This window comes from Athene cunicularia (genome assembly GCF_003259725.1).
Source record: "Athene cunicularia isolate RWA chromosome 13 unlocalized genomic scaffold, athCun1 chr13_part1, whole genome shotgun sequence".
NCBI lineage: Eukaryota > Metazoa > Chordata > Aves > Strigiformes > Strigidae > Athene > Athene cunicularia.
The window spans coordinates 10,220,268-10,243,790 of NW_020799117.1; the positions used below are offsets into that span (position 1 = coordinate 10,220,268).

At 41.1% G+C, this 23,523-nt stretch overlaps 1 protein-coding gene across 1 annotated transcript; it reads right to left on the bottom strand.

Moving 5' to 3' along the window:
* Positions 1-4,470: 4,470 nt before the first annotated feature.
* LOC113485401 (inositol 1,4,5-trisphosphate receptor-interacting protein-like 1) lies at positions 4,471-5,054 on the bottom strand. The gene is given in 2 exon segments (XM_026858531.1): positions 4,471-4,880; positions 4,883-5,054. Coding segments are annotated over 2 exon segments (582 nt in total).
* Between the last annotated feature and the right edge of the window lie 18,469 nt (positions 5,055-23,523).

The following is a 23,523-nucleotide window of genomic DNA, read 5'->3' on the forward strand; positions in this document are numbered from 1 at the left end:
ATTACTTTAATGCCAAAATGAAAATGCTGAAAATAGACCCTCTTTACTGACAAATTCTCATTTAACAGAATCACTCTTCAAGAGGTTGCTAGTGCTAACAGCTTTGAGGGAAAAATTATAGGGAGATTATAAAACAAGATGTTGACCTCTATGTAGAGCAAACCTATCAGGTAGGTACAGGGAGACCTGGAGTCTTTTGTTCATGCTCCAAGTTGTTACATGCAGAGGACTTCTGGTTGAGATGTCACACACACTCATTAACCCGGTGCTATGCACAAGCAAACACATTCTGACTCAGATAAGCTTCAAAAGCCACCCCATCAGGGCATTTTAGGAGACTAGCACTGATTGTGACTGAGTTAAGTTAGGAAAGTGTTTATACATGCATACACACACGCACACACATACACACATATCAAATGCAATGAGTATATATATGTCTACACATAAAATGCAATTTATTATTTCCAAATTCATTTTGAAAATAGAAAAGTAAATATTTGAATATATTTTCTGAAATTTTGTTGCCAGTAAGTAGTGACAGTAGATCAAGCTTTTGAAGGCAGTAGGGATCTGGAGATCTGGGAAGCCAAGTATGTCGCCCTCCCCTAGCAGCTTGTCTGGGGACACAGCTTCACTAGCAGTGGTGTACAGCTGCAGCACTAGAGATGATTTGCACCTGGACAAATCCAAATGACCATGGAGGAGCTGGGTCTGCCTGTATCTGCCCATATAGATATACCAATAGATGGCAGACACATGCTATTGGACCAATGGCAATGTTCACATATAGCACTATACATAAGTGCCCCAAAACAGACACTGGAGGGAGAACCAGTGTAAATCTTTAATAGAAATGCTTTGATTTGTTCTTTGCTGCATAGCAAAGTGAACAAAACGAAGTTTGGAGATGGCAGAGTCCTGGAGAGCTCCAGACTTAGGAATGAAAGAAACAGAGGCAGAGCACCATATGCGAGTGCAGAGGGGTGAGATGGGTTCTCATGACTGGGGTAGAGGGGAAATAGTAGGTGGCATGATCATGTCTGGTATGAAGGGTGACGGAGAAGTCCAGACTGCAAAGGGACTTCAAACAGATTAATGACCAATGTTTATAAATCTGAGTAGACAAGAGTTGAACTAAGATGGCAGAGATGTACCAACTGCAGTGTGTTTAGGGAAGCTGACCTAGAAATCAAGGGTCTTCCAAGAAGCCCTCGGATGTTGGTATATGCAATGCATACATTTCTCAGTTCCACTAACGACTGTTATGCTCCACTTAAGTTAAAAAGGTTTGTTTTTCAATACTGGTAGTCTCCAAGTAACAGCACTGAAGATGGTGTTACTAGTTAGGGTGATCACACAGTTGTTATGAGTTAATTTCAAATTTTGAATGATATTATAATTGAGCTAACGTTTTAATAAATAGTAGGGCAGGTCTGGAGAGCAAGTTTATCTGCAGCCTGCTATTAAATACCTGCATGTGTGCTGGATTCAAGGAATATAATCTCTGGCTTTAATATACAGACACATAAAAAGAGGACTGTGTTTCTAAAGATCTTAAGAAACATCAAAGGTCATTGAAAAGTTGAGTAAACAGACACTCTTTTAAAATTGTCCTTCTGATCTTGTTCAAATATTGTGGTTTTTTGTGGTTTTGTTTGTTTTTTTTTTTTTTCAGAATCTTTATTTAATCTTCTAAATTAACCTCACATTAATAAAGATGATACAGAGATGTTAAAATGGAAGGTGGAAGACATCAGCCTTTTAATTAACCACTATATGCTGAAGATTACAGTCTGTCTTACAAACACGGGTACATGAAGAAATCAAGAAATTGGGTACTTTGCTGTGAATTAACAGAAAATGTGAGTTCTATTATGAGTCCTGCTATTGATCTGACAGTTGATCTTGGGCAAGTCATTTCAACTTTCCCTGACACTATTGGGTGTTGTTTTTTTCCTATTCTTCTGCCTCATCTGGTTATGCTGAATATTCATCTGAAGAGTTTTTCCTGGTGTGAATGGCCAGTGCCCAGCAGTGTGAAGCCCTGGTCATGGCTACTGTGCTAGAAGAAGTGCCTAACCCTTCAAAGTCTGAGTTACTCTGAGGGCAGCTTCAGAGTGGTATTGGAGTCAATGCAGAGGGATGCTCACTTGGAAAGGTGCTGCCCAGGGGGCTCAGCATTTCTGGCTCAAGTCTCCATTTCAGGGACAGGGGTGATGCCAAACGGGGAATTTCATCCTTGCCAGTGGCAAGGGAACACAAGGCAACATGAAGTGCTCTAACAACTGATTTCAGCACAGACGTCTTGATTAAAATACTTGTGCAAAATAAAAGGCTTGTGCTTTCTAATGATTACAGATTTCATTGCACAAATGTGCCTCAATGTGAGAGCAATCACCTGCACTGCCAAGGGGGGTCAATGCACTGAGAGCAGCCTGTGCCGAGAAATCACCCCGTGTTACCTGCATGAGAGCTGTGTTCCTCACCCCAGCTGCAGTGGAGACACTATAAAACATCTCTGGGCTTGCAAACCCAGTCAGGGTAGAGCTATCTAATGAATTACCATCGACTGCTGACCCCGGAGTTACCTGCATGCTCAAAGCCCGTGGTGAATGGGAAGCAGGTTGACTTAGTTCAACAATACAAGGTGGATAAACTTAGATCAGATTGCTGTAGCTTTGGGTTAATAGCTTGCACATAAATGGCTCGCATGATTTGCTAGCTGCTGAAACTTGTATGCCAAATACTGCTTGTATGTGCGAATTTGGGTCATGATTTATGAAACCAGGTGCCACAACTTCATGTTTGCAGCAGTTAAATAATACACCAATTTTCTAAGGAATGCTAAGGCTCTAGCAGTGACCCCAAGTTTTGCCTCCACTACCAAATGACTAGATGAAGATGCGGTGGGAGCAGCTAAGTATTCAGCATTTTTCAAATCAGGCCAATATTCTTTACAAATCCACTGGGCTGAACTGTGTCTGTATAATCTCATAACCTCCTAAAAATGAGGTGCACAGAGATAGCACTAATTTTAACGTAACCTTCATTTCCAAATATATCACTCTAACACAAATACATGCTGGAGGAAATTGAAGCTTGGAAGTCATAAAGTTGTGGGGCTTAAAAGTCAATAAAGTGCCTTGAGGATCCTGCTTAAAATAACAATTGTTTTTCAGTCTGGATTCCTGTCTTTCACTGCACTTCAGAAATTTTTAATGTGGTTCACACAGGTCAATTTCTATCAAGCATTAATGTTATTTATAAGTGAAAAAAAAAAAAAAAGTGAATGGATCACTAGAACTGTAGTCTTTGCACTTGTATTAACAGGGAATTTTTATGTTTGGGACGTACTTGAAATTTTCCCTCCTGGTATAGTGACCCAAACTTGCAGAGCTGAGCCATGCTTTTCCTTATTGCCATTAGTAATAAAGGTTGGATTATTCTCCTGGCTTCTGAGGAAAACCTTATTATTACTGGGCAGCTGTCACTGAGACAGTTTGCATTCAATCTGACAGATTATGCAATTGTCCTGGTTCTGACATAACTGCAGCATCGTCTCATCAACTGTAAACACACAGCTACAGGAAACATGCACTGGGGAGGCAAAGGAGGAGGAATCTCTTCTTCAAAGGGAAAAATGAAATTTGGTTCAAACCTTGTCAAAACAGCCTGTGTTTGGTTTTAAGGCATTGTTGGCTTGGCCTTATAGCTTTCTTCCTGTTTCTTCATTGCTGGCATTTATTGATGATCCTTTAAATTAGAATCTCTCATTGAGCTGCCCAACAGACACATAAAGGGAAAGCTTTATACGTGAAATAGAGCTGTGTATGTGTTAGCAACCCTGCAGCAAAACCTAGGATCCTCAGCTATAAATGGATGCACTAATTAATGACAAGGTTTCGTCCCTCTATTAATTTGTTTTCTTTATTTAGATCCTTAGCATATTACCATAAAAAAAAGGCTCATCATGTACGGTCAAAGAGCAAGTGGCTGGGAGGTGAGTTCTGCTTTTCTGACATCTCTCTGACATTCCTCCCTGCTGTGTAAGCAAGCTACAGGCTGTTATGAAGCTAAAGTAGCTGCTGAGGACCCTAGAAAGCCTGGACATCATCCCAAAAGGATGTCACAACTGGTATCCTTAACTGGGCATATCCTCCCTAGGCCAGCAAGAACACAGAGAAGAGGTAAGAGTTCCTTTCCCCAGAGAATACAAGTGAAAGAAGCAGGTGATCTACAGTGGGAAAGTGAAAGATGAAAACCTACTTAAAATATTAATCTGTCTAAACAGTGGATACAAGAGTCTCTTCATCTCTTGTTGCTTTTAACTAAAAAAGACAGGAAAGTCATGCACAGCTATTATCATAGCAACAGTTTATTTTCCAGGAGGGTGGTGTGGTTTAAGACAGTCAGGAATGCACTACACAGGCCAAAATAGGATTAAAACACAGAAATACACAGGGTGTCCTACCAAAGGCCCAGGAAAGAGTCTGAGTCACCTAGCAGCACCCCAAAAATCATCTGAATGGACAGGGTTTACTGTCCATTCATTAACCTGAGCTTGCAGAAGCATGTAGTAGACAGCACTGTCAGCTGGCAGCAGTGTGACTGAAGCATAAGCTTCCAGGCATCTTTCACCAACATCTGGAATTAGCAGGTGGTTTTCTTGATGTCTGAGTTGGTGCAAAGGGTGCTGAGGAGGCTGGGGCCTTGATTTTTCAGCTTATCCTTGCCGTGGTGGAGGAATCACAGCATGTCCACCAACTGCTCCCTCATGCACATGCACTGTAGCTGCACATGGAGGCAGGAATCACTGGTCAGCATCTCCTTTGTGGTGCTTGGCTCCAAGCAGAAGGCATGCCTGGGGGGAGGCTGCAGGGCATGAATAGGCAGTGGAGGACATTGTCATCCCAGGCACTCCACCCTTCACAGACACAGCCCACCCCAATGGCTGGCTGCAGCTGCGGCTTGAAGTTATTCCCAAAAAGTCTTTGGCAGGTACTAAGAAGCTTGTCTACCAGCTCCTCCACCAACCTGCATGTGTCAGCCATGTATGACACTGGCTACTGGATGCAACTGGCCACAGAGCTGCTCAGATGTGTCACCAGAGACATCATTGTCTTCTTCTGCTACCCTTCTCTAGCCGTGGCAAATGTCAACTTTGCATCTTCTCCTTCTTAGATATGCATGGGTGATAACACAGCCATACCTACTGAGCCAAAGCAAAGCTAAGCAGCATCCAATGCCTGCTACTTGTGTCCTCACTGTGTCAGATAAGGAGAACAAAAAATCTCTCATGCTTGTCACTATAATCCAGTAGTTATCTAGGATCAATTTGGGAGCTAATTTCTTCACTAACAGATTTTTTTTTTCTTCAGGGCTTTCACCTTTTTCAGTTACACACCTAATCAGAGAGATGAACTGTTGGGAGAGAGTGGGAAAGGCTAAGAGCACTAATACTGTGGGAATGGGAGGGTTAGGGAGCTGGTAATACCCTTGTATAGCCAGAGAGAGCGGCTGAGGAGGCTTGGGAGGGGCCAGAATCAATTGTGGTTAACCCCTGCACTTGTCAAAATGCACTAACCCAGAAAGCAGGATGTTTTCTTCTGGGAGCCAGAGGCAGCCTCCTGCTGAGACTAAATGTTGTCCACCCACTGCAACTGCATAGCTGTGGCTGAAACACAGATGGAAGTGATAAAACCTCCCTGTGAGGACACCTACACCCAGACAGACCTCCCAAGAACTCAAAGAGCTGCTCAGACCCAAAGTTGTGTGGAACTCCAGATCTTGGAAGTCCCCCTAGGGTCCAAAGGCAGAGATGGATGTCATGGGTGTAAGTGTGACCAACTGGAGGAACTTTTCAAGCAAGTAGCCATGTAACAAGAGGAGCTTAACAGACAACACAGTATCTGGGTATCTGAGTGAGAGATCTATGCATGGTGTTGTGCACTCACAAGCTGAGCAATAGCCCCACATTCAGACTTTGCAAAGGGGAAGCAAGCTTGCTTCCAACCCTGAGCTGACAGACTCAATTAAGTCACAAGACAAAGGAGACTGGATTCTCATGTCTGTTCAGGGCAGGAGGAATCATCTTCCTTTTCCACCTGAAGTGCCCCTACATAACAGATACGATACCCAGGGGCTGGAGAACAAAGAGATCATGAGTAATGAGCAAGACCCAGGAAAAGCCAATTGTGCAAAGTTGGTCCAACCACCCATATGCATTAGAACAGGTGCAACCAGAAAAGTACACAGGGTGTTAGTAATCGGAGACTCCTTGCTGAGAGGCCCTTTTGTCATCCAGACAATGTCTCTAGAGATGTTTGCTGCCTCCTGGGAATAGGCATCCGTGATGTCATGGAGAGGCTGCAGAGCCTGGTAAAGCCTGCAGACTATCACCCATTCCTACTGCTTCAAGCAGGGTCAAATGATGCTGCAACGAGGTGACTCAGAAATAGACTCAGAAATATCAAAAAAGACCTTATGTCCCTTGGAACAATGTTAAAGGCATCGGGAGCATAGGTGGTGTTCTCTATCCTCCCAGTCCTCCCAGTTTGAGAAAAAGGAGATGCATCAAACATGTGAATGACCGGCTGCATAGCTGGTGCCATGCTCAAGGTCTCGTCTTCTGTGAGAGGTGGGCACACCTTTGAGACCAGGCCTGTTGACAGTTGAAGGGCTCAACCAACCAAGTGGGACAAGAGTGTTCTGGGCAACAAGCTGGCTGGACTTATAAAGAGAGCTTTAAACTAGATTTAGTGGGAGAAGAGGATGGAGTTCTAAGCACTAAAGAAGAACCAGTGGCTGCTGAGGCATTAGGAAGCAACAAGAAAGCATCTGTGAATTGTCTCAAGGGAGCTAGGATGAACTCCTCTGAAAAGGTGATGTGGCTGATAGGCCATCTGAAGTGCCTCTTTACCAAAGTGTGCAGGATGGGAAACAAACAGGAGGAGCTGGTAGCCACTGGCCAGATGGAAAACTATGACCTGATTGCTATTACAGAAACTTGGTGGGATGAATTGTACGATTGGAGTGATGTGATTGATGGCTATAAACTATTCAGAAGGGACAGGCAAGGAAGGGAGTTGCCCTCTATACCAAAAATGGGATTGATTACACAGATCTATCTTTGAAGAACAGCAACATGCAGGTTGAGAGCTTATGAGTGAAAATTAGAGACCAAGTCAACAAAGGAAGCTTTGCGGTTGGTGTCTAGTACAGACCATCTGATCAAGATGAGGAGGTTGAAGAAGAGTTCTTCAGCTGCAGGAGACATCACTCTCACAGGCCCTGATCTGATAGGGGACCTGGACATCTGCTGGAAAAGTGGTACAGCAAAATGCAATCAGTCCAGGAAACTACCAGAGTGCACTGATGACAGTTTCCTACTACAGGTGGTGGGGAGTATGACCAGAGGAGAGGCACTGCTGGACCTCTTGCTCACTGATGTGTAAGAACTTATTATTGGAGAGGTCAAAATTGGAGGTAGCCGGGGCTGCAGTGATCATGCCCTGGTAGAATTCTCAATCTTGAGGGGTACAGGACAAGTAAAAAGTAGAGTCAGGACCCTTAACCACTATATTGGGTGTCCATGGCAAGGTGAGGGCAGCGGGACGTTGCAGAGGGGCCTCTGTGAGAAGAGACCAGGGGTAGCTCTCTGATGGATGCAGCTGGTCCCTCAAATGACACTGAGCCCATCAGCCAAGCTGGCAACATCTCTGTGGAAATGCATTTAAGAAGGAAAATGCAGCACAGCAGTGAAAAGTGATGGAAAAACTGTGAGAAACAGCCCTGTAGACACCAAGGCAAAACAGTGAGGGGGTGGGGTGCTTGCTCAAGGGGCTGGGAAATATATTCCTCTGCAGTACATGGAGAGGACCATGGTGAAGCAGCTATTTCCCTACAGCCCATGAAGGGGAACACAGTGGAGCTAATTTTCTAAATGAAAAAATCAGCATTTTGAAACAAATTTTAAAATTTTATACAAAATTAATTGCTTAGCTTGACCTCTATTAATGAAAAAATATATTTCCCCTAGAACCTAATAATCTGTCTTGCTGACTTGTCTTCATAAAAATTGCCATATTCTTATATCAGTGTTTCAAAAACTATAGAGATTTGGCAGTTTAAACTCTGAACTGTAATGGAAACTTTATGGAGAAAGTGAACCAAGCCATTGGGAGATAAGGGCAATTTTATTGTTTCTGTCTAGCATCGCTCTCTAGGCAATGATCAATCATTAAAGCCTTCACTTCTTGAAAGATACCAGAGAGATTGTGAGAAATAGTGAATATAAAAGCAATGACAGATAGTAAACAGCAAAAGACTTACACACTGTCAAATCAAAGTCTCTGACCCCTGATGGTAGGAAAGAAGACTGGTGCTCAAACTGAACTTATACCGCTATAAGGCAATGTTACTCATGAAAACTCCAACAGTTGAATTCCTACTGTATTGATTTTGCAGTAAGTACTTTGGACTTGGTTTGGACATGAAGATTGATCAACTTTCTTCCAGTGTTCATCTTAGGAAGCCTGAGTCTGCAGTACATGCTGGTTTGGGTCCAAACTGTTCTCCAGAAGATAACAGAGTTCAATCTTTTACTCAGCAGTCAAGGCTCCATTTCAAGTTTCATTCCTTGATTCTATGGTTTTGGATTTATCATTCTGTTTTTCATATATTAGGATCTGAGTCTAACAGCTCAGGACAGAACCTTAAAAAAATCCCATGCCAGGATCACTTCCTACTGAGTTTACACTGATTCCACTTTAGTCCAGCATGAGTTGAGTTCTCCTCCGTGTGTTTCATCATGAGGGGAGATGACTCATTTATTCACTTGGAATCCCTGTCTTCTTCATATGTGGATTCAAAACTCATCATGCAGATCTACTAAAAAATGAGGTCCTCCATGTGGGAGATGAACAGCCAGTTAATCAGCTTGTAGATTGCTTTAAGTGTTGCCAACAAAGAAGAACAATCAGCACAAAGAAATAAAAGACATTTTTCTGCTTAAAAAAATCTGACTGCACAAGAGAAATTTGTTTCAAATGCCAAAACCAAGTTTATTTGTGTACACAATTTTTTGTACACTACATTTCAACCTTCATACACAGTCATGTGATAGCAGGGCAGCTCTGTCCTTATTTGTTACACTCTACATAATATCTTGTCCCATGAACCATGAACCTTCTTTCTGGTTTATAGCAATCCCAGACTGCTCCATTTCCTGAACTGAAACATTTAAATGTATACCATAAAGCTATGGTGCTGTTGAGGAGTACTTACAACAAAGATGAAGACCCAGATGAAAACCGAAGAGGAATATGAGAAAGTCTCCATGAGAAAATTTTGAATAAATAGCCTTTTTATGGACACGCTGGGTCTCCCTGCTGCTCAGTCTGCCGTATATCAAGAGCAGCCCCACTGACAACAGTGCAACTCCTACTGCAAGAAGAGCTTAATTGTGAGAAAGAGAATGTGTTTATGAATGTCGCTGGTAGTTTTTACTGTGAAATGTGATTGAAACAAGGAAGAATCACTGCTTTCTACCTTCTGTTCTTCCTGGAAACAGTGTAGCACAACATATGACAGGGGTAAGATAAAATCACTCAGCCAAAACAACTAATGTCCGTTTGAAAAGGGAATAGCATTTGCTGCATTTTATAATATCCCAGCTAAGATGAAGGAAAAGATAGCAGACTGCAGAAATATACCCCGTATTATGTAAAAGAACCAAGAGATTAAAGGCTGACTGTGATCTTGTTTGCCCAAGATTTAAATTGATGACTCTCATAGACATCCTTGATCTTAACCTGCATTTACAATGGCAGAGAAGAATATTTGGTCATAAAATCTGAGGTCTGACACAGTGTTAGAGAGAAAAACTAAAAGCCCTTCAATATCCTGCAACATGGTAGTCTTTCCATTCGATCTTGACAAGTTATTTAACTACTTGGTGCCTCAATTTTCCCAGTAGTAAACTGGAGATAAGACTCTCGTGAGTGCCACAGTGTCAGAATCTCAATACTAGTGAAATGATTTGAGTGTCTGAATGACAGGCACTAAAAATAGGGGGTTTTACTGACATTCTCTGCATGTAATGTCAAGATACCAAAGTTTTCCCTCCCTCTGCTAGTCGTAATAATTAAAAATCTTTTCTCACTTAAGGTAAGTGCATTTATTGCTCCCCAGATCACCCCACTATCTCCAGTGACCAACTGAAATTACATGGAGTTGCTTACTGGCATTTCCAGTCTAACTAGTGAAAAAAAATTGTTGTGTTTAGCCACAACATGGTCAGTAAATAGACATTCTGATCCAATTTCAAGGTCATTGCACATCAAGCTTAATTCAAATGGCGTGGTGCGTTTCCCATTGCTATTGAACTGTCTAAAATATTCAAGAGGACTCTGAGGATTACAGCATGCACTGGAGCTGTAGAAAAAAAAAACATAGAAGAAACTTCTTTATTAATATTCTCAAATCTATGAGAAAAGACTACGAGGACCTAGAGAGCTCTTGTTACTGCTTCCATTGCTATTATTCATAAGTTATTAGAAATAATTTAGCCTGGGAGTTTCTTGATTAGGTCATACTGGCTAAAACCAGCACTGCCACTGAAGGAAGGGTCCACTTTTCTCCAGCACCTGACCTGCTGTGCCCTCCAATGCTTTGCCTCCTGCAAATGTGGGACTGTGTGCTGAACCTTACAGGAACCGGGCATAAGCTAAAATGAGAAACAACATAATTCCTACACTAAGACTTCGTGTAGAGTGTAAAATGGCTTTAATTTTCATAAAAAATATCAAGATTAATTTTCATCTCTTGCACATTTTTAAGCCATGCAAAATAATTAAATTTTGTGAAAACCACTTATTTTCATTGGTAGAAGACAGACCACCATCTGCAGCCACCATGTAATTTAATTAAGAACTAAGAATTTTTTTTAGATATTCTATAAAATGACCTCCTGAAGCACATTAAAAAAAAAAAAAAAAACCAGGAAGGCATAAATTAAGGTGAAAGACACAGTGGGAGTCAGTTCTCTTCTCCCGCCTCCCTCGTTACACCCACTGAATGCAATACTATGTCTCACTACTTTCCCCTTTCTCCCACTGCCTTCAGTGAGATCTGAGTTTGGCCTATTATCTGACTCACTTGTATTGGATGTGATATGACATCATTTAAGTAATTGTCTGGCCCAATGGGACTCACTTTTTCCACTCACTGACTTTGTACGCAAGGGCAGAACTAAACCCACTGCATTGACTTTCCCCTGTATCAGCATGTCAAAAAACATTCAGAGGGCAACATTATTCCTTTTCTTAATTAATAAGAACATGAGCAACTCTTTCTTTGTGAAACATGCATTGAAAATTTGCTCATAAATATTCATGAGTGTTAACAAATAAATTTTATCCTTACGTACAAAAGTGACACTTAAGGAAATGAGAATTCACACACACACGCACAGAGAGAGCTAAGCTGTATTACAAACCACTGCTATTACGACATGCTCCAAGTAAGATTTATTTCAGAAGTTGTGAACACAGATCATGCCAGTAAGATGTCTCCTTTAGACACATCAGTGGCTGTTTGTGGCATAATAGCACAAGCATGTTTTAATAATTGAATTACTCCCAGTGTGAGCCCTTGAACTATGTTTATTTCCTCAGTGTTTATGCAGTAATGTATCACACATTCTTAACAGCAGACAAAATACTTGCAATGACATTTCTAACTCTGGAAATCAGAGCATTTATGCCTGTTGTAGATTCAAAATTGTCTCAGTTTTCCACAGCATCCTAGTATCATAGCAGATTTTCATGGGAAAAAAAAAAAGTTTTTATTTTAAATGGTAGCTGCATGAGATGCTAGCTGAAACTATGAATAGTTCAGATTATTTTCCTTGTTCTCTTACCTAAAATAGAGCTAACCAGATGATAACTATTCATTCTGAGGCTCTCACACGGCTGATTTCTGGGCTGGCTGTTCACCAAGCCCTCACCCAGTTTGCTGCCCTGCATTTGGGAGGACTCTGGTCCACGGTTTGGCCAGCAGCTCTCCTGCCTCTCCTGGGTCAGACTCATTCTCCTATTTCTACCTTTGTATCACTTCAAGTAGTTCCTAACATAACCCTGGGGTGGGTTATTCCTTTGACAACAGAGCTGAACAGTTCATCAGCCCGGGACTGCGGGTGGCCGGTGCAAGGAGATGGGGAGTCCTCTTCCCCCAGTGCTCTTGCTGCTTGTGCTGCTCAGTCAGAGAACTAAAGCCCGGACGAGCTCCTTGCGCCCCAGCTCCTCCATCTTGAAAATGCTTCTGTAACCTTTTGTATCTGTGAGATTTCAAAGGATACACAAAGGTGTCAGATACCCACATGCTGCCGATGTTTACAGAGTGCTGAGTGCCATGAATCAGTCCTGATCCCCACAAACATCTTTCAGATGAAGGTTGTTACTTCAAGGTGCCCTTTGCTTTTTTCCCCTTTCCATTTCCAGCACTTTCCCTAAAGTGCTTTTGAGGTGCTGGAGTCAGAGAAATTGAGGGATTAATATGGCTGCATTTGAAAAAGAGCAGAGAAGGGTGGTCCCAGGCCTGGCTTAAGTGGCAGGTTGTTTGTCCTCTTCTTCATCTCCTGAGGCCAAATCTGGAGCCTTGTGTACCCCTTCCTGTTACAAAATGAGACAACGCACTGCTGTGGAGAAGGTACAGGACAAAGAACCTGCAGCCCAGTTAGTGAGAGTTTTCCCACTAGCTCACTGGCACTCAGGAGGCTGGGTCAGGATGGAAGATCTGACTTCTGAGGGGAAGTGGGTCCATAGCTCAGTGAAACATTAACTCAATGTGACGAACAAGGCAGAGAGGGGAAGGCATGATGAAGTGAACTGAGGATCACTCACTAGTGGTTTTGAAAGGGAATGTCTTTACAAGAGAATAATTAGTCTTATTTAGTTAGGATTTTCACAGAAAGCTCATAGGAGGGCTGTGAACAGAGGAAAAGGGAAGGAGCAGTTCAGAGTGACTTTGTGCATCGGCTGTTTTTATATTCATCATCCAGCTTTACTAGGGAGCAAGAAGAAATATCTGGATTTTAACCTGATATTCTATGAGCTACTGTTAAGAGGCACACCAAAGGCTGTCAGGCATCTACATGAGCAACCCTGAAGGCATCATGTGTAAGTAAGCAATCACCAGTGTAGAAGCTTTGCTGTGGGGTTTTATTATCTAAGCAGATTAATTTTTAGTGTCTGACAAATGAATCATCAGATAAAGCTGTGGCAATTGCCTACCTTAGCAGGCAATTATTTCCCACACCTTTGGCTTGCTCACATCCACTGTAGGGTCTACAGAGGTATGGTACCTTCACTGCAGGCACGGCCCACCACATCAACAGCCGAAAATCAGCACAGCAAAGGATTTGCCACAACAGAAAGTCTGAAATTGCCACCTGCAGAGTCTTTCTCAGAAAACCAGCCACAAAAGGCAAGGAATCACTGTCAAGGGAATTGCTGCAGAGGGGAGCTATATACATAGCTATAACTGAGGTCTTCACTCTGATCTATAAGTCCTAACCTAGGCTCGGTGTGCAAGAGTGCTGAAGGTGCTCAGACTGATTGATCTGCAGGTTAAGCATGGCCAAAATACATCACAGATATGAAATGACACCAAATTCACAGAGTAGTGTCATGAAAACTGGAATTCATCACAGTGTATTGTAGGATGGGGTCATGCTCTATGCTGGCTTTTCTTTCTGCTTATATAGCATTTCTCCCAGCTCCTCGTGTCCTCATGCATACCCTGTGAGACAGCAGACATAAAGCAGCTTGTTTACTGCAGTACTGCATAATTTCTTTGAGTTCAGCTGAGAATTTCCTTGCCAAAGGAGATGAATAGAGGGCTTGGAACATGACCTTATAGATGTTTTCTGTGCAATCATGTGCATGTCCCAACTCCTTTTGGGCATTAGTGGTTGCAGTTGTGAACCTTGAGAACAGGTATATGAACTGTAGGGAAGGAAGGAGACAAGGATAAAGATTAGCTTCTGTCGACAGGAGAAAATAATCACATTACAAGGGGAAGAAGAAAAGAAGAGAAGCAGAGGCAGGTAAAAATCACATCCTGACTTCTCTCCTGTTCAGTGTCCTTACATTTGCTGGGATGCTGGTTTTGAGCTCTTGAACGGGGCAGTATCTCTCTCAGTTAGCCTTGCACACCAAACTGCACCAGACAGAGAGCATAAAATATAAAAATAGGGAAGATCTCTGAAGTCATCAGCAGTTTATCACAGTCCTTGAATAAACTGCTCTGAAAACTTCAGGCTCTGCCCCTTTTTTTTCTTTCCTCAAGGATGGAGGTTGCAGAGGACATTATGTGTCTGTTTAGAGTCTTCCCTGTTCAGATCTGGAGGCAGAAGATGCTGAAGACAGAAGGATGGTTCTGGTGCTAATCACAAAATCTAGACATGCATCCCTTCTTCAGCCACCACCAAAAAAAGCAGGTGGTCTGTTTTTTTAACCAGGCGCAGTCTGGAAGAGGATTAGTCACTAGAGAAGGACCAGGAGGCAGCTATAGACCTGTCGTTCAAAGCTAGGGAGGGCTCTGCACAAGGATTTGTGCCAAAGTGCCACATAGTTGATCTGGAAGCACCAATCCATGTGGTGGGAAGACGTGGCTTTTCCCAGACTGCCATGGACATCTATATAATGAGTCCCATGCTGTAATTCCTGTTCTGAAGGCCAGCAGCCACCTGTAAATGTTCATGAGCTAGAACAAATAAGGCAGATACCATCAAACAGTGAAACCTGACTTTAAAGAGAGCTGTTGAGTCAATAAACCCATTCCCCTCACCCCCCTGCTTTACATGTACTTAGCCAACACCAGCTGTGGCCCAATTAAACTCAACTGCTTACAGAAATGGATCTGTTACAAACAAGTACACAATGGATTATGATTGTAATCACTTAAGAGGTCACAGCAGCTCAGTGCTTGTGTTTCCTGATTTCTGTATGAGATATAGGACTGAAGTTCTGACCCACTTTGAGTAGCTACAGAGCCTCCAGTCCCTTGCTGTTTGTTAGGATAGTAAAATACAACTTGCTTGTGGTGTCAGTGAGCAATTTGGCACCCTTCTTCTTTGTACTGACCCTCTTAAATTAGTGCAAAAGGTAGATACTGCCATCAGGTGAAGAAGGAGTGCATGAGAGTAGCAGATGAGATTCCTACTTGGAATATCAATATGACCATAAGTCCAGGCTACTAACTCAAGTGACCTAAGCCATGAGATGGTGGAAGCACCTGGGTCTTGGTGCAGATGGGAAAAGAACCTTCAAACCCAAAGATCCTACAAGGTAAAATGCTCATGATGGCTTTCCTTGTGCAGCTCAAATCGGTGTCTCCCACGGTCAGAAGTGTACCTCTGCTGCCCTGCTGCGAGCAACACCCTGTGTGAGCACGCTGCCTCCTCCATGGAAACCCTGCTTGCTCTCCAAAACGGCTCAGGGACTTCAGGCTTTACTCCCGCGGAAATAAACTCTCCTGGTGCGCAAGGTGCTTTACAATGGCATTTAATATTTTGCTGTTGCTTGAGACATGTAATCATTTTCTGTCATGACTATCAGTCTTGACAGCTACGAAAGATATTACCGACACTGGGTGCAGCCCTTTCTTTTCTTTTGGGTTCTTTTCTGAAGATCTTTCTTTATTGGACCTCCCTTAAGGCATTAGCCTATAATCTATAATGCCATCTGCTTTGCTGGGCTATAAGCCAGGTCACTTTATTAAATCAGCAGGGAGTAATTTATGACATTGTTTTTGTCAAGTGACAGAGCTGTGTCAGGGAAGCGGAGACAAAGATGCTTTTGTGCTAGAGCAGAATAGCACATGCACTTCAGTTCACAGCAAAAAAAGGGGAAAAAATGGAGTTCCCTTTCTCTTGGAGTGTTTTTCCTTCCTGTTTGGTTTCTGAATGATACTGTGATCTTCAGAATTGCTGCTGAATGAGAAGCACTGTGGCAGGGCTAGATTTTGGAAGTGAAAAGACAGGTAGCATTTTTAGAAGTAGAGCTGAGGTGAGGATTGAGTGTGTGAGAACCTACAGCACAAAAGAGCAGGAAACATTCATTATGTGTAAGAACCAGCTAAAATCTCTTTTATTAGAAACTTATTCCAAGCAGAAGTCTGCCTCTCCTCTGTGCCCAGTCCTTTTAGCTAAACTTCATTGTGGCTGCTGCTACTTTGTCTGGAAAAGAAAATCCAAAATTACTGCTAGAGCGCCACAGTTTATATTCTTTAAGGTGCCTTCCTAAACAAACCATTCTATGATTCTATGATGATTCTATGATTATACAGATACACTTGAAGCTGTCTTGCTCAGCTATCTGAATGGCTGTAAGAAAATAGCTACATGATGTAGCAATCCCAGTTCTTGCTTTACATACGTGTAAAAGAAAAAGAACCCTATCTTCTAGTTGGAACAGCAGCTAACACCTTTGCTATAAAAAAATGAACTTGAGATGAAAATTGATTCCAAAGTTTTGTAAATATTTAATTAGGCCTTTTGTTGTTTTCCACCATCTATACTATATTTTGCTTATTTTCACATTGGACAAGGGGCTACATTTTTGTTCTTTTTATTAAATTAAGCTCAATCAATATTTACTAGAGCTCTGGGCATAGAAGTACTAGAATATATAATTGTACTTAGCGGTGTAAATATTGAGCATTACACAGAAAGTGAGCGATGTTAAAAGAAGCAATACATGGTAACAGGTCATCCATCAAATGAAAACACCACCATCACCATCACTGAATAATAACAACATCATCATTAACAACAATAACAACGACAATGATGATAATAAATAATAATACGGCAAATAGGATGCCTGCAGGCTGTCACAGTTATTGTATCTCGGAACAGATTTGGAAAAGTACGTAAATTAATTTTGCCAATTATTATTTAGTATTAATCTGTATTCTTGAGTATAATAGACACTAAACTAATTGGAATCCATTTAAAGAAAGTCCAGGCAACACCCTTCTGAATCTCTAGGACTTACAATGAGCAATCAGATGAAAAAAATCCAGCCAATAACAACCCGGCCAGTGTTTACAACCAATGAACCTGTTGTAAGCAGTCTAGCGATTGCACAGTATCTTTAACACACTGTAAGAAGCCCCAGGGATACAGCTGGTTTTACAACATAAAGATTGCAATAAAACACCTTTCAAGCTTTTATGAGCTACACAGGTCATGAATGCACGTTACCCAGGTCACGAAAGCACTAAGAGTAGTCAGGCACTCACCAAAATATACAGATTATTCCAGGGAATTTTAATCTTTCAAGAGTAGATTTCATCCTCTGATGAGATTAAAAAAATGAAAACCAGTACCACTACTAAAAAAAAAAGATGTGTTGGAGAACCTGCTTTGGTATGAACTGATGTGATTCCACTGGAACTACAGTCTAATGGTAGCTACTTTTGCAATTTTTCCCAATTTACCTTGGAATATTTATGTTCATTGTCTTGGGAAACTCAGGAAAACTGTCATCTTTTGGAAAACTTCAGTCTTACCTCTTCAAATGGACCAGAAATTATCTGAAAGGATGATTTGCCATTCCTTTTGTGTGTAGCTGATTCTGAATAGGAAGTTGCAAGGATTCTGAGTCATAGCAATTTTCTATTTTTTTTCATTCTTTTAATTTTTAAAAGAGCTGGTTAGAACATTTTTAGTTTATGATGATGTAGGCTAGTGTTGTAACACATTCAGAGCCTCAGGACATCAGGAACTTGAGAATTAAGGGTGAAGAGAAAAGTATCGAAAGCTGGTTTTGTTTTCCATGCATCTGAGGCCTTGTGAAAACAACATTTCTTAATATAACTTTGCCCAAAATAATGTCAGTATTGCTAGGTTAATTATCATGTTGAAATATCCACTATGATTTTGTTAAAAGATAACAAAACCAGCTTGAATAAATGTGTTGATAGCATTATATTGCAATCCGATCACCTACTGTCATGAAGTGTGAAAGCAATTCTTCAGCTTCAAACGAATCTACAGCCAGTCTGAAAACTCTCATACTGCATTTTTTAATATTCCTGTCTTCCACCACTCTGGCTGGGCAGCTTAAAGGCAAATTGTTCTATTAAGGGCAGCAATGAAAAATGAAACTGTCCTTGTTAACTTAAACACTGTTAAGTAAAGTTAAAGTAAATCTTTTAATTTTTCAGTCCTGTTGACATATGGGGTGTTCAATGTCTTCTGAGTAAGTGAGATCCAAAGACTTAAGTCTCTAAATGAAGGAAAAGCCAAAGGATGGCAAAGAGAGGTAGGATTGGTATAGATTATAATACTCATTTGTCTGCATGAGGGGCGTGCTCTGAGATTTAAGTGTTTTAAATTAAATTCAACTTCAGATGATCTCCATGCCTGCGGTCTCTGAATAATCCTTTTCTTCAGGTGCTTTTGCAGAAGGGGAAGGAGCAGTTCCCCAGAGTTGCTTATCTTGTGAAAGCTACCCTACACAGTAAGCAACTCCTCTATCACTGATGGCAGTTGGCAGTGTTTTCTCAAGGCTATCTTATTTCCACTTCTTGAGTATCTAATATTTTCCCAAGTTTTTTTCCTCTATAAGAATTCAAAACTTCATCAGTCAGGATTAAAACAGTGATAGCTCAGAGTCTTTTCAGAAATGGAGAATTCTGCTTGGTTCCCTGAACTGGAAATCCGTATTCCTAAAGTTATAACTGGGTCACTGAAGGTTTTGGATTGAAAGAGTCAAGAATATCAAAGCTGAAAATGAAAAGTGTTATCAATGGCCAAAAGGCTGATGAAAAAATGGTCTGATAGGGTGGAATAATTAACTGGCTAAAAACCAGAGTAAAATCATTATCCTCAAAAGGAATGCTTGCTGTGGATTAAGGCCACTGACTTACTGCATTGAGAACTTTCTTGTAGCCTTCTCATGAAAGGCTGCAGACTTGCAAAAGGGAAATGGAAATTAATGAAAATTAATGGAAATGTGTGAAGAAATCAAAAGGGTGAGTCCTACCCAAGAACAGTGATAGGTAAGGTGTTCAGCCAAGCATGGTCAGGGATGCCTTTAACTGTTGGTTGGACTGAAGACAACAACTGGTAAAAGACATTGTCCTATATATTTTACTAATAACTTTTTAAACAACAAAAAATAAAGTTTTACTTCTCATGTGATTTTACTGTAAGCTTGCATTTCAGTAGGAGTGACTTTTTTTCCGAAGTTATTTTAAAATTTGCATAACACTAAAACCACAGCAGAACACTCTGTAGAAATCAACACCTTGAAAGCTGATTTGCAGAAATTATGTTTAAATGAGGGAAGATAAAACCCATATTATTTGTTAATGAAAAAAATCTTGCGTCGTTAATAACAGAAAAGATAATTTAATTAGAAGAAAAACACTCATATATGAAACAAATCTGTTCTGACTCAGGAGAGATGCCCTTGGGAGATCAACCAGCCTCTAAGACTTCCAGAGCTGGCAGAGTTCTGTTCTGTCCAAGAGAAATGAACCCCAGGACAATTGCAGCTGCAATGGTTATTTCACATTGTGCCTAAACCACCAGAATATGCTTCTGAATAGTTTCTGTGGAGGGTGAGAGCTTGGTGTCTGCCACTCCTATCACCCTTAACTTCTCTACCAAGATCATCTCAGAAGGCGTCTTGCACTGGTTCCTCTCTGCAGTGCTGAGTGCTGATCCTGAAGGAAGATCTCATTACACCCCGCTTGGCCTGTCTATTTGTGACACCTTCACAGACAGGCAGATGCAACACTGTCCCCTGTTTGCTTCTGACTAGTGGGAAAACAACACAAATAGGAAGCTGTGCTCAAATATAACAGGGTGGGGGTAATATTAGCTCATGATGCCAGCTGAATGGAAAGAGTCAGCCTCCCTTTATACTGTGGGAAAGGGGAAGAGATGCTGTCTTTAAAAGCTATTCAAACACAGTAAGAAAATTTAACAGTATATAGCCTCTTCCAGGGGGACAGTGTAGAACTGCGGGTTATTTGACATGGACAAGCCTCTGAACAAGCTGTAATGTTTTATCTGGGAAAAGCCTCACAGAAATATTTTTCTGCATTACTGGCCTTCAGCTCCTGAAACCTGCTGAGTTCCTTTAATGCATTTTTGCCTGGATGGGCGTGAGTGTGGTAGTGCAGAGGATGGGGTAGCGCAAGTTTGTGGAGCTGTTTGGAGTGCTTTGTGGTCTGGGATTGTGGCTGAAAACATGAAAATACAGAAAAGGGCTTAGAGGCAATATGCAGAGCTCTGGGATATGCACTGTGCAGTAAGAGACTAAGGGCATAATCTACTCAGTTATCCAGATGGAGACAAAAAATGGGAGTAGATGAATGTAAAGCCTGTTTGGAAAAGATAATTCTCACAGCAAATAACACTTTAATCTAGCAGGAGAAGAATAAATAGTTGGATATTTTAAAGTAATAAAGCACTGGAAGCCAAGGATACAGAGAATTCCTCTTCATGTGAGATTCTTCTCATAAAACTATGCCTTCAATGAATCAGAAGTCATTGTGCAAAGCTGAAATTACCAGGAAAGACGTTTTATCTGTGCTATGCAAAAACTCAGAATAGATGGCCGTAATAGTGAATTCTAGTCTTGAAACCTGTATTCTGTTTTTTTCTTAAGTGAAAAATAGTATGGGGCAAGGAGGACCTGGGAATTATACCACTGCATTTGGTCATCTAAAAATGTTTGCAAGATCTGGAGCTGCAAAGACATGACCAGATGCTGAATTCTAGATCAGCAAAAGAAAACAAAACTTTTATAAAATTTCTGTACAGAACTCAGTCAAAGCTAACTGTCGATACAATCATTCTCTTCCTCATTTTTCTTCATGACTGCTGGAGAAGATGCCTGAAAATAAAAGTGCATTTGAAAAGGCTTGTTTGAACACAGAATGATCTCATGACTTGTGTCAGGTCATACAGGAATTTATCCTGTCTTCTCCCAGTCTGGATTTTGTGCCTGAACCAGAAGTCCAAACTTCCTCTCTGCTTAGTGGCACCATGCAGCCCTTTCTCTTCGCTGTTAAGGGAAGTAAGAAGGTGAACAATTTATTTACTCAGTTTGAGCCCATCTGAGTTCAAGCATCCAACACTGAGGGCCTGGATGGATACTTACAACAAAAGGGAAAGGAAATCCAACTTGTGCAAAACACACAAGAGAAAAAAAGAGCATTTACCTTGCAGTGGGTTCAGCAAATGACTAATGGTGCTGCTGTGATTTCACAGTTTTATGGTGAACTCTGCATTAACAGTGACACTCCAACGGGTGGAACACAAACTAAATGACATTTACATTGTGGGGTTTCCTGCATATTGCCCCAATGGTGTGATGATTCTCTGCAGCCAGGAAAGAGAATTCAGTAGTGGCAGGAGAACATGTTCCTGCTCCGAACAAGGTGGTTAATACATACTCAGTCATTTGTTGGTGGCATATTGGAGGAATTCTATGAAAGCTACAAAGCTCAATAGCTTTACATTGCCTGGGCTGCGTTAGTGCAGGCAGTAACTTGCCCCCATCCTGAAAGTCTCCCAGGCTTGAGTTTTTAAATTTTTGTAATCTGTGAAATATCTTGTTACCATTCATGTGAAAAGATTACATCATATTCAGCAGTTGGGAGCCCGATACCCTCTTCCTTCTACAGACACAGACAAAAACAGAGGGGAAGGGAAGAGGCAGATGCTTGCAGCTCTTTGACAACCAGGCCCTTGGAAGATGCCTGATTCTATATAAAGTACCTGCATACAGTTTTCAGCTGCTCACACCTTGAAGCAGCAAAGAGGAGAAGCCTTGGATTCAGTTCAGCTGCAGCTCTTCAAGAAGAAAAAAGAGGAGGAAGTTTTGTTTTTGAAGAACAAAGTTCCCTCATCACCACTGACTGGGGGCATGTTTGGAGCAGGGATACTTGCAGGGCACCATGAGATGTAGGTGATTTCTTTACCCAGCGGTACCTTCCGTGGGACTGGACCTACCAATATCAGCTCATTTGAATTATTATTTTTAGAAGAACATCGAAAAGATGTCAGAACATCATTTCTGTGGCTCAGGGGCTTTGCAAATCACAAAGGACATAGCTCATCTTAAGCTTTCTTATAACATGTAAAACATATCATGATGGATACTCTTTCTGGAGAGCTGTATCATAATCTGTTTTCTTCCCTATCTGTGGACAAGTCTGCACAGCTCCAGCCGTGTGAAGTCCAGACAGCTCATCCAGAGATTTGTTTGTCAGGCCTCATCATAAAGTAAGCTTCATTTCCTTCCTGGGCTCTTCCTTTAGCAAGACTCTTGTAGGAATAAGAAAATGAAAAACATGCAAAGGCAGGGCCCACTTCTGTGTTAGAGACTCAAAGATAGAGACACACAAGGATCTTTGAAACTTTTACCTTCTGAACTTTTAAAATACAAAAACCTTCAGAGGTTGATCCATAAATAGCTCCTTTTCAGTTAGTCAGCTGTGAATATTTCTGCTGTTATTATACAGATCTTGCAAGCTCAAGTCAGTGGCTAAAAAAATACTAAGCACAATGACTTGTATTCCATTGTTATTCAATATACATCTCAGGAGAGGTGACTAAGAGGTGAATGAGAGATTACAAAGTATCTTAACTCTCTAATTTTGCACACAAAAAATAACTTTGGTGCAGAACATAATTTAAGATCTGGCTGAAACTCTTAGAGGAAATAATTCTCTAATAAATTTGGCCTTTTTTCCTCTTAGGGTAAATTTAACAAAAAATAACAACAAACCAATAAATGTTTGTTAACTGCATCTACTCTAACCCTATGCAAATGAATTTCAGTTTATGGTGCATTCTTGAGATATTTATTATGAAGAATAACGCTGCTCAGTCAATATCCAAGCTGTAGAGCTGTCAGAAGTTGATGATTTTTTTTGTTGCCCCTCAGTGAGTGTCTAGTTCTGATTGATTGTTAACACAAATTTAAAAATTCATATACAAATAAATATATCAGTATTCCATCGTTGTTCTAAGCGTTTACAAGTTAAGTTTAATTCATTAGTATTATCTGTAGGATATATTGACACAAAACTTTGGGAGCTAAAGGATTTATAAGGTTATTTTGCCATGTTGTTTTTCATCATAACCTATCTTTCTCCATATCAAAACCAGTGCACTTAGCTCAGACACTTCTATATGTTATACAATGCAGTCATGCACAGTTTCTCCATGTTTTTGTCAGTGTTCGAGTAATTTTGACTAGGATGTGTACTACAGTAAGTGTTGTTACCGTTAAGTAGAGGGTAATTTAATTCAATCTGCAGTGCTGTCAGGAGATTTCATCCCTCTGTGACAAAAGAAGGGCAAAAATCATAGTACCAGTGTCCATGGAAGAATAATACCCTGCCAAATGCACAAATAAATTCCTTTAACACCTCCTGTAGGCCACCTTTTGTGGATTATTTTCTGCATGTGAGAGCATACTTCATTTT